General features: G+C 39.2%; 1 protein-coding gene across 1 annotated transcript in view; it reads right to left on the reverse strand.

The window, feature by feature from the left end:
* Positions 1-1108: 1108 nt before the first annotated feature.
* Positions 1109-11235, reverse strand: part of capn9 (calpain 9) — a 16695-nt gene continuing 6568 nt past the window's right edge. Inside the window, exons 7-20 of the mRNA XM_046049357.1 lie at positions 10256-10341; positions 9763-9840; positions 8030-8190; positions 7678-7838; positions 7253-7461; positions 6929-6965; positions 6768-6848; positions 6240-6297; positions 3346-3410; positions 3039-3107; positions 2392-2470; positions 1755-1871; positions 1554-1612; positions 1109-1392 (exon numbers count right to left, since the gene is read on the reverse strand). Of these exons, the coding sequence (XP_045905313.1) occupies positions 1366-1392; positions 1554-1612; positions 1755-1871; positions 2392-2470; positions 3039-3107; positions 3346-3410; positions 6240-6297; positions 6768-6848; positions 6929-6965; positions 7253-7461; positions 7678-7838; positions 8030-8190; positions 9763-9840; positions 10256-10341 (1287 nt within the window). The 3' untranslated portion in view covers positions 1109-1365. The remainder of the gene's footprint in view (positions 1393-1553; positions 1613-1754; positions 1872-2391; positions 2471-3038; positions 3108-3345; positions 3411-6239; positions 6298-6767; positions 6849-6928; positions 6966-7252; positions 7462-7677; positions 7839-8029; positions 8191-9762; positions 9841-10255; positions 10342-11235) is intronic.

Consider the following 11235-nt stretch of genomic DNA (forward strand, 5'->3'; position numbering starts at 1 on the left):
GTAGCAGAAGAGAGTTACAAACTCAATTTCACTTTACATCCTGTTGTAATGTGACATACTTTGTACCTTCTAAATGGCTATGTTGGGTCCATGATGCATGATACCAAGTCTCCTAACCCCTCATCAAAGACACTACATCTCAGTATATAACAGATACTGCAGTTGTTGTGTGTATTGTATTGTATTTCCTATTTCATTGTCATCACAGTTTTCTTGCCACACTTTTGCATAAAAAAATAAATATTTAATTTTAATATTAAGTATTATTTTACATATGTCTTATTACCAACAACTGCCATGAAAAGATCAGAAATCAGAACCAACAATGTGTTAACCCTCCAATTTAACTAGGTTGCTCCTTTGCTGCTAATATTTTTAATGACAGTATTTCTGTAATTAAAATGCATTACTTCCACCATTTCCATGCAAAACATTTATGATTAAATCAACAATTCATTAATTTTTTAGAGAAGAGTTTTTTTTGGTCACTCATTAACTGCACTTGCTCTAAGGTTTAATGTGTTTCACTGTGGAACTCCTTAATTGTTGCACTTGTGTCACAGACAGTGCTGCGGTCTGTCTCCTCCTTCCCTCTTGTCTGTTTGTGTATGTGTGTGTCTGGGGGAGTGCACTGGAGGCGTGTCAACAGACATCTGGCGAAGCTGCACACTGGTTCCTAGTCATCCAATTATCAGATGATTTAAATACTCCGGACTTCCAGCGACTCTATACCTACTTCTATACCATCGGACTCTTGGAGCTTGCACCAGCAATCACGCGTTGTGGATTAACTAGCCAACCTGTTTCTCGGAACTGGACTTACCACTACAACTTGCCTGACCCCTGCCCACACCATGCACTACAGCTTCTATAATCGCTCCTTTGTTAAATAAACTTTTAATAAACTTTTACTACATCTACGCTATGTGTCTGCACTGGGTCTGCTTTACCCAAACCGTAACAAGTTATTGAGAAAAAACTGTTTATTCAGTCCAACTACAGCCTATTCTGTTTTGCTAATATACTGTATATCTTGATTAATTACAAAAGGTTACTGATATCCTGTTCAACTCAGGGATCTTTCACATTAAAAAAGCCAGATGTTTTATTCAAAATGTATATATTCATTCATGCAGAGAGCAAAGAAAATAAAACAATATGAAGTCAACAAACTTAAACTTCTTATCCCATATTTTAACACTATACTGCAGATAGTATGTGACATTATTTGCTCAAAAACAGATTTTGAGAAAAAGAAAATGTTTGTATGCATCTGTTGTAGCCAGAGTATTCAACACACTGCACCCCAAGACAGTCCGTTGTGATTTGTTCTTCTCTTGGCTTCTGTTTGCTTTGAGCTTCTTCTCAGACATTCATCGTCAGCATCAGGAACTGTGAGTTAAGAGAAGTGTAGTTAACGTAAAAATAACTGCAATTAAATCAAGTGCCAGAACATCACAAGCTAAATTCAGCTATTAAGACAAAAAAATAAGTAATATAAAGCTTGTGATCAGAAACAAAATTAGGTGTGGTATTAAAGGATGCGGTTTTACCTGCGTGAGGTTCATGTTCACACGTCCCTTCCCTCCACTATCCATAGCCTGGAAAGCTCCTGGTTAAGATAAAGAGGTCGGGTCAGCACAGATTGGTAAGTAACTTTCTTGATTTAACACCAATAAAGCTCTCCTATGATCATTTTCAGGCATTTATTTAAATCTAGGGGATTATTCATTATATCGTCCTTTTTTACGTACGGAACATATTCTCCAGCCGGACGATGCAGGTGAGGTAGTCGTCAAAGTCGATTTCGTATTTGTCGTCAGCAAACCTCAAGCCAATCAGCTGCAGGAGCTGGTTGTTCAGCTGCATGCCTTCATGGGAACAAAGCAACACCATTAGCCTTCAAACCCAAATATGTGAGATTTAATTATAAAAAATAATCATTAAACTATTTTTATACTTTATCACTTTTACTATCACTAATACAGCTTATACAGTGTATGTAATGTACAATATTGGGTATAAGCTATTTTTCATTCTATTCAAGAAAGTTCAGTCTTGACCTTGCAAACAAAACTTTCATTTAACTGTGTGATGTTTTTAGAAAGCTGCAGAAAAAGCTAGTAAGTGGGCCTAGTAAGTTCAACATTTTTGTCAAATGAAAAATATTGCATTGTGAAAACTACATATAATATGTTAAATAAATGTCAGTGTACTACCATCTTCATATCTGAAGAAGACATGTGCTGTGTGTGAATGCATTAAAACGTGAAAATCATCATTATAAATGTCTACCAAGAAATTTCAAATGAATGACATGAAAATATTAGAGAAAATAAAGTCTGCAAACAGTTCTTCACAGAGTCTGAACAGCCTTCAGTCGACTCTCACCTGCGGCTTTGAGAGCACTGCGAAGCTCGTAGGACGACATCTTCCCTGAGCGGTCCGTGTCAAAGGTCAAGAAAAGCATCTGCAACAACACAAGATCACCTTTACAGTCTGAAACACAAAGAATCACACTCCCAAAACTTCCACTGCCAGAGCTGATTTACAGCAGTTAATGGAACGTAACTAAGTACATTTACTACTACATGCTATAGTAAAATTTAGAGGTACTTGTAATTTACTTGACTCAATCATCACTCAATACTTTATACTTCTACTCCATAACGTTTTAGAGGCAAAAACTGTTCAGAGCATTTATATTTGCATAGCCTTTCTAATCTTTGTGACCACTCAAAGCGCTTTTTTTACACTACATCGCCTTTACTTTACACACATTCATACGCTGATGGAACAACAATCGGGGGCAATTCCGAGTTCAGTTTCCTGCCCAAGGACAAAGGACACTTCAACATACCGCCGGTGATGGACATTCAATACTCAACATCCAATAATATAATGCATTCTGTAATTGTCTTAAGTAAAACTGAATGCAGTCTTTTTGCACTGTGGTATAAGTACTTTTACTAATGTAAAAGATCTGAACACTTCTTTCATCACTGATTCACAGTTTTACCAGATTAATCAACACGTACAATCCACTTCTTCATCTTTTCCCAGAAGACCTTAAACTCTTGGAACTCCATCTTGCCTGTGTTGTCCACCTGGTTTACTGTCAAGGAAAAAGCACTGTGGCATTCATCTTATGCATTTCTTCAAATCATACCTTCTCTTCCTTCTAATCTCCGGTCTAAACTGTGTTGTTTAAAAATCTTATTTTACAGGATTAACACAGTTAACAGATAACAACTGCTGCAGACACTGTACGAGTCAAGGGAGGTTTACTTTTAAAGCCTGAAATCACAAGTCTGAAATGAGTCAGTCAGTAATGTGCAAGGATACGTCCATCAGGTTGATAATACTGTGGCAGGTGCCGAGACTCAGGCCTTCAAATTTGATCTCTTTTCCTGAAGACAAAATAGACACAACAGAAGACAAAATAATTCAATAAGACTGCATGACAACTCAAGATATTTAGGTTGTTTTTTGCAGTGCATCACAAAGTTGATAAAACATTGAAGGAATGTAAAGAAGATGCAGTGACCCCTAATCAACCAACCAAAGCCCCCCCCCCCTTTTTTGGACTGTGTCATTAACTTTATAATAATATAATAATACTAAGCTTAAGTATGAACATAAACACATGGGTAAAAGATACAGGGGGATAAAGTACAGAACATAAGAGCAAGGATCACAAGAGTATAACAAATATGTTCAGTAGGACATAAGGAAGATAACGCAAGAAAACAAAGTGATAAGAACGGCAGGAATAGTAAAACGAGTGGCAGCTCAGATAGCTTTAGCCGACCCTGCCAGCCTAATTTCCTCAGGCAAGTCGTTCCAGAGCCTGGGGGCCCTGACAGCAAATGCTCGGTCACCTTTAGTTCTTAGTCTGGCTCCAGGAACAGACAGGAGGCCCTTGCCAGAAGATCTTAGACCGCGGGAGGGCTCATAAGGAGTTAAAATATCTAAAATATAATCAGGAGCCAAGCCATGAATAGCCTTAAAAGTAATGAGTAAAAAAACTTTAGAGGGCTGCAACTGTAGACTGTATAAAGGTCAAATGTCACAGCCAAAACAGATTTTTGTCAGTGTGGTTACATAAATGTAATTTATGGTGCTGTTATCTTAATGTATTGATGCTTTTTGTTGTTTCTCAAATGTTAGTCACTTTGGACTAAATGTAGATGTTATGCAATGTAAATGCTATTAGGTTGCTGCGAGACAACCCCGTTAATACAGGTGCTGTCTCCCTTTTTGTGGGGCAACAGAACCTGAAACAATCCTCTGTAGCCTACACAGGAATCTAATTCTACAAATAGTTTAATACCAAAAATATAAGTTTAGCCTAATTGATATCTGAAAGTTTTAAAGAGTTTAACAGAATGAAAAGAAGAATGTTGATTTAGAATTTCTTATTATGGAAGAAGTTGTGGCCCTGAGGTTGGGAAACACTGTTTTACAGTATAGAATAAAAAGAGGGTGCTATTTGTTCAGAGAAAACCGAGTTGAAAGCTTTCAGAAGGTGTTTCTCATTTAAGGGGGCACCATCACTACTGTGTAATATTCCTTTACATTTGCATGTAAAGGAATGTTTAAATATTTGTGGCGTGTAGTTAGATAAGAGATATGTTAAATTTAAGGTCCCGGCCAGCAGCAAGTTAGCTTGACCCATAGTATAAATACTGGAAACAGGAGGAAATAGTTAGCCTAGTTGTGTCCAAAAGTAACTTTAATCTGTCAACCAGCACCTCTAAAGTTTACTAATTAATGTGATACATCTGGTTTGTTTATGAAAATATGACTTTTTACAGGTGTTATGAGACCAAACAGTATCTATGCTGGGAGTACTGACTCCTGTAAATGCGGTTTGTGGTCTCTGCTGGTTGTCAAGAAATAGTCAACAACCAGCAACCCTCGCAGGTAAGCCAATTTGTTACCTTACAGTCTTAAGCCCCTTTTCCAATGCATGGTACCAGTTTGACTCGCCTCGACTCAACTCGCCTTTTTTGGTTTTGTATATTTGTATAGCACCTTTCTAGTCTTTGCAACCACTCAAAGCGCTTTTACACTACATCTGCATTCACCATTCACACACAATTATACACTGAGCCTAAGTGCTCAAACAGAAACATTCACACACATTCATACCCTGGTGGAACAGCCACCAGGGGCAATTCAGGGTTCAGTATGTTGCCCAAGGACACTTCGACATGCAGCCTGGAGGAGCCAGGGATTGAACCGCCGATCTTTAAATGAACAGGGAACCCACTCTACACCCTGAGCCACAGCCGTTCCCACAGCTGAGAGAATCGTCACTATTCACTGCATCATCATTGCTGCACCAGACTGAGGCCAGCAACAGAAAGTTTTATATGTTACAGTTTCCGTATGGAATTTCATCACTAAATCCACTTCTGAGAAGTTCTGAGGTGAGAAATCAGCTGTGTAGATTTCGAATATTGACAGTTTTACGAGAAGTGATGGCGGAACAAAAATGTGCTTTAATAAAGAGTTGAGGAGCTCCGCAAGTGGCTGCGGGGGAAGCCTGCTGTGACCCGCGGGAGGAGCGTGTGAGGCCGGCCAGCCGCCCGCTCACAGAGCCCTCTGCTCCCGCCGTCACACAGACCGCTGCAGCAACAACGGCAGAGGAAAACACAGCTGGAAGGTTTTCGTACCGCTTATCTGTCTTTACATTCTGAGGAATGTTGAAACGTTTTAACTTAAATAGGAGAGTGGTAACTCTCAGCCATAAAGTGAACAAGCAAAATTCCTAAAGTGATGAACTTGAAAATAACAGGTTAGCAAGTTCAAGCTTAATTGTAAAGCACAATCTCATAAACAGACAATGACCCTTTGCACCTAACACTAGAATTTCATTATTTTCTCTATTAAACTGAAGGGCATTTCATGACGTCTTGAGACTGATGTCTTTCAGGCAGTTTCACAGTAAATATAAAATGCTCATGTAATTAGGAGTAAATATAGACTTCCATATCATCTGTGTACTCATGATAACAGATATGACAGAGCAAATTGGAAACTTATAAGCATTTACAGAAGAGAACCAGAAATGGACCCTTGTGGAACTCCATACAGCATGTCAAATTAAGTATTATAGTATCTGTAAAAAGGCGTTAAAAATGTTGGCTTTAGTAAAATTAAATCAAAAAGGGAAAAACTAAATTAAACTAAAGTGAATAACTGACACATTAAAACATACATAATTCACTTACGTCTGCTCAGAACGCCATTCAGCATCTGTTGAAGCTCATTGACGGAGATAGCCTGGTCCTGGAGACACACCAGGGTATGAAAACAAAACTTTGCTGAAAAGAAACCTTTTTTTGTATATACAATATGTTAATAAAATTCAGAACTGTGACGTCTACCAATATGAGGTTTTTTATAATAATGTAACCAACCCTAATTTCAAAGTGAAATATTGATACCAAGTTAAGTTGAGAGTGTAAATTTAAATTCACATTCTTCTGGTGAAAGAATGATGTTGACTGTTGAATCCCATCATGATATTACATTAAAGCTGCATTAACAGTTTTTGGCCACTTGGGAGGCAGAATAACTCCACAAAAAACTGAAAGACTAAAATCCCTGATATTGTTAGCATATAAAACAGTTCATTTACAAACCCAACAAACAAGAAGCAGAATTATAATTATTTCTGATCTGTGTCTGTGTGGGGTAATTGTGAAGAAAGTTAAAATAAATGTGGAGGGATGAAAGTAAAGCTGTTGCTTTCTTACCGGACCCGCCAGCTGGTCAAACAGCCTCCTCAGGCCCTTCTCCTCTTTTGTTTCCTCCTCTGGAAGGCTGGGCATGGGCGGCTGGTGGAAACAACAGCATTAGTACAAGCAGAAAGGTCTGGTTGACTCAGTAATTAGCAATTCATTGGTGATCTACTTACCTCTGGGAGGTCAGCATCAACCTTGCTCCCCATCTCCCTGTGGATTAGAACCACACATCATGATAAAGAATATAATTGAAGATATTTTGCGCATATTATCTTGTCCGATCAGAAAGGTCTGCAAGCTGCTGCATTTAGAGCAACATGGGACACTTAAATTTTCCTTTAAACACACACAGATGAAATTACTTGGGGGCTAATTTGATTGGGTATTTGACTTACAAAAAGATTTATGAACGATTTAGCAAAAAAACGTTGACATTTTGATTTCTGCCTGAGTTTTGTCCAAACTCAACCCACAACCACTCACTGCGGAATACTCACAGAGCGTCCGCCTTCTTCTCAGAGAAGATCCTGATGAGGAAGTCGGCCTCTTTGTGGGGCTGGAAGGTTGTTGGGACCAGCAGGTATTTCCCAGGAGGCAGCGTGAAACGCTCCGACACCTCCCGCACGTTGATGTATGTTTTGCTGCGAGCCTTGGACGCTTGGTAGCGGAAGAAATCTTTCCCCTGGTGGTCCTCGTCATCTGGAGCCTGAACAGCCCGAGACAGAGAGAACCGGACATTTATTAAACCTGATGGTTTCACCAATTGTGTGTTTTTTTTATTTTTCTGCATTCGTGAAATGCTGCCTCACTGTCAGGGAACACTGTAATCTATATTTTAAATCTTGTTTCTAATTTCTTTATTCTTTAAACACCATTAAAAGAAACAGTTTGAGCAGGAGTGTGAAACTCCAACTCTTCTGACCTCATACACTGCAAAGCCGATGGTCTCCATGTCCAGGCCTTCTTTCCTCAGCTTTCGTCTGTTCTTCTGCATCAGAGCGATCACTACGCTGCACAAGTTGTCGTTATCATCATCAGTATCCACTAGCTGCAGCTTGAATTGCGGGTTGGTCCAAAATGTGTCTGTGGATTAAAGATGCAGACCTTTAGAAGGCAGTTTGGAATATCAACTGAAACAAGTTATCACTCTACTACTGTCTAAGGTGTTGCCAGTAGACCAGTATTGGATAGTATAAGTGTAGGTGACGTTTTTGGAAAGAATCTCTAAGAAAAATGTTTAAATCTCAGTTTATTCTCTAATCTGGTCGTCTCACCGATGAAGTTCCTGCAGCCTCCAGCGGTGGAGCCGCGGATCCAGTTTCCTTCAAACACGTTGGTCTCCCATACGTGCTTTGTGTCTTCAATCAGGGAGTCAGCGGTCATGTTGCAGATCTCCACCTTGTCGTAGTTCCTCTTGAAGTCCTCAAACTCCATCCTGGAGTCACAAACACACTCACTGGAATCACTCACTGCTTGTCAACATTAGGATATAAACATCAACACATGTGATAAGTACCATGCTGCAAACTGGAGTCCTTAACTAGTGAGAGTTTCAGGCTTTCATGTAGTAAATTGATGCATAATTCTGGGATATATATCTATATATAGCTGTGCACTGGCTTAATTGTGGAACAGTCCTGGAGCAGGTCTAAAATTGGCCAATTTTGTTGAATTGAGCACCTCTGACTGTTGAGGCAGACCTCATCAACCTGATGTGAACACGTTGAACAAAAGCTTGCAAGGAAAAGTTGAGCCTGGTTCTCAAATGTTTGCACACATAATATCATGTGTTGTGAAGATTCGACTTTTTGAAAGGCAAAACAGTGATGGCAGTGCTGAACGCTTCCCAGACTCTGCTGGGACCAATCTCTAGTTTCCCAAATGCCAACATATCGGTCACATCACCGATCATAAAGTTTGAGCAGCACTTTCAAGATGTTGCTGCCAACGAGAAGGACTTTAACCTGTTGTCAACAGAAGGATGTGCAGTTGGATATTCTGGAGATGAATGTGATAAAATACTCAGCAGCTCCCACTGTCAGAGTTCTACAGGGGTTTGGAAAAGTCTACACTTTTGCAGATGGGGCTCGTGCCAGAAGGATGAAATTCACCTCTGTGTTGAACTTTGCAACTACATGATTCACCTGACCTGACAGCACTCCTTCAGTCCCAGCATCACTGTCCCCATTGGGAGTGTATTGTATTTGTAATTAAAAGGCTGATGGCCCAGGACATTGTACTTTTTCTCAATGTGGCCAAAGGCATGAAATGTTTATGCACATTAGGGTAATATTTCTGGCCTTTTTTCAGTGTTTTATTCCACTTGTGGTTTCTCGTTCACTACGTCCCTGCATATCTACTACACATTAATGTGTCGTAAACAAAGTTGTGTACAATTAAATTTGTTTGTTCATCTTTTGTTTGGACCAGATAGATCAACTACAATAGGAATGTTCAATCTGTGCCACTACAATATGAAAGGTTACTGTTCATTGATCAGTTTTATACAGATTACTTTAAACAGTGATTACTGCAGCACTGTAGCACACAGTAAGTGTTTTGCCTTAATGTCCACAGAGTCACTGTGTTATAAAGGACAGTGTGGTTTATAGATGTTATTCTGTGCTGAGGCGATGACAGATTGATCATAAAAGCGTCATGTTCAAGATCATGTTTGGGTAAAAAAAAACTAATAGCCTATTTAACTGTGATTTCGATGTTTCTAAAGACGTAACTGTGTTCCAATATGTGCTTTGATATCAACAGTCTGATTGAGGACGCCTCAGGCTCTGCAGAAGGGGAGGAGTCAGAGAGAAACTCAGAGTTGGTTGAAGTAAACCTCTTCCCGAGCAGGTTAGGTTCACAGCGTAAGTTGCCGGGGTTACAGACCTAGAGTTTATCTGATCTCCCTCTCTGAAACCGAAAACCCAGAGTTTCCCTCATCTCGGGTTTAACTTACTCAGAGTTTTCATTAAAACCGCTTTCTTAAACAGGGCCCTGGACTCACCAGAATTCACCATCGTCTGCTGTATCCTGCTGGAGGCGAGTTTTTTCCGCTTTGTCAACATAAGTCCACTCTCTGGAACTGAAATAGACAGCAGACAATTAATATTTTACAACCTTAAAATGCAGGAATCTGAGAGATATGTAATATCCATGCATGTGTGTGTGTGTTTTTATATAAAGTTTTCTAGGTTTAATGAAACAATTGAATGAATGAAAACAGAGAGATGTAAAGCAGCAAAAAAACAAAAACAGAATGACCACAAAGACACGCAAAACAATAACAGAGAGACGTAAAACAACAACAAATAGACATAATGGCACATCAATAATAAGTAAAATGACCACAATGATTCAAAAACGACAAAGACAGACGCAAAACAACTATGAAACAGACAAAAAAGAATACAAGGAAATGAAAATGAGCTACAGAGGGCAGATGAGGGGACTTTTGCATGCATGCATTGCCCAGGAGCCCATGTATTGTGTATGCTTACTCGTCACTCCAGGGACCATTCCACTCGACCTGACCCCAAGGGTTCCTGATTCGGATCAGCTGAATCATCTTACCTCTGAAATTCACCTAAAAATGTAATTTGTTTAAAGTTAGTAAGACTTTGCTTATGGATTGTTGATTACTGTATTATTATCATTACAAATAAGGCACAAATATTTTTCCAGATTACAAAACTTTTTACTTTTAGTTGTGGCTTTTTTAAAACTTTCTCAATATGGAGTTTAGGTGTAATTTGTATTTCTTTTTTTTTCTTCAAAGGCCTTTTTTTCTTGAGAAGTTGCAGGTTGCAGGTAAATGATCTCTGCATTAGCATGTTTTATAAGAGCACACTGACTTTATTTTTGTGTGTGACTGAAAGTTTTCTTCATGCCAGAAATAACTGAAATTAACTTCATAAATCTGTATTTGAGGTTAGCAGTAAAACTATAAAAAGGATTGCAGTACCGATACTGATTCTACACGGAATTACACAAAACCAGATGTGAGCTCTCTGTTCTGAGTCTTACCTCGTCCAGGCCTGTGATGGAGTATGCATGTCCCTTAACCAGGCCGGTGGTCGTCTTAGCCTCAGACTCAGCAGAGCTAGTGATCTGGAGAAGACCAAAATGCACAGGTTTAAAACAAAAGATCTTGGCTAAGAACTTTCTAAACTTCTGATATGAGGAGCGGAAGTAACAACAATGAAATGCTATGAATAAGAACATTTTCTATTACATCAATAGAGCATCCCAACATAGAGCCTCTGTCCAGGGCCTTCTTCATGATGTTGAACAGGTTTTCTGGAGCACTCTTGGTTTCATAACATTCCCCCACACCGCCGGTAAAATCCTCCATGGCCTCCATTGTGCTGCCGCCCTTCAGGGACTCGTAGCTGCCATACATTCTAAAATAAACACGAAAACATGTCACAGTGGTTAACATGGGTTTAAAACATGAATCTAAAGTGATAAAGTGGAAAGT

Source organism: Micropterus dolomieu, linkage group LG01 (assembly GCF_021292245.1).
Source record: "Micropterus dolomieu isolate WLL.071019.BEF.003 ecotype Adirondacks linkage group LG01, ASM2129224v1, whole genome shotgun sequence".
Classification (NCBI taxonomy): Eukaryota; Metazoa; Chordata; class Actinopteri; order Centrarchiformes; family Centrarchidae; genus Micropterus; species Micropterus dolomieu.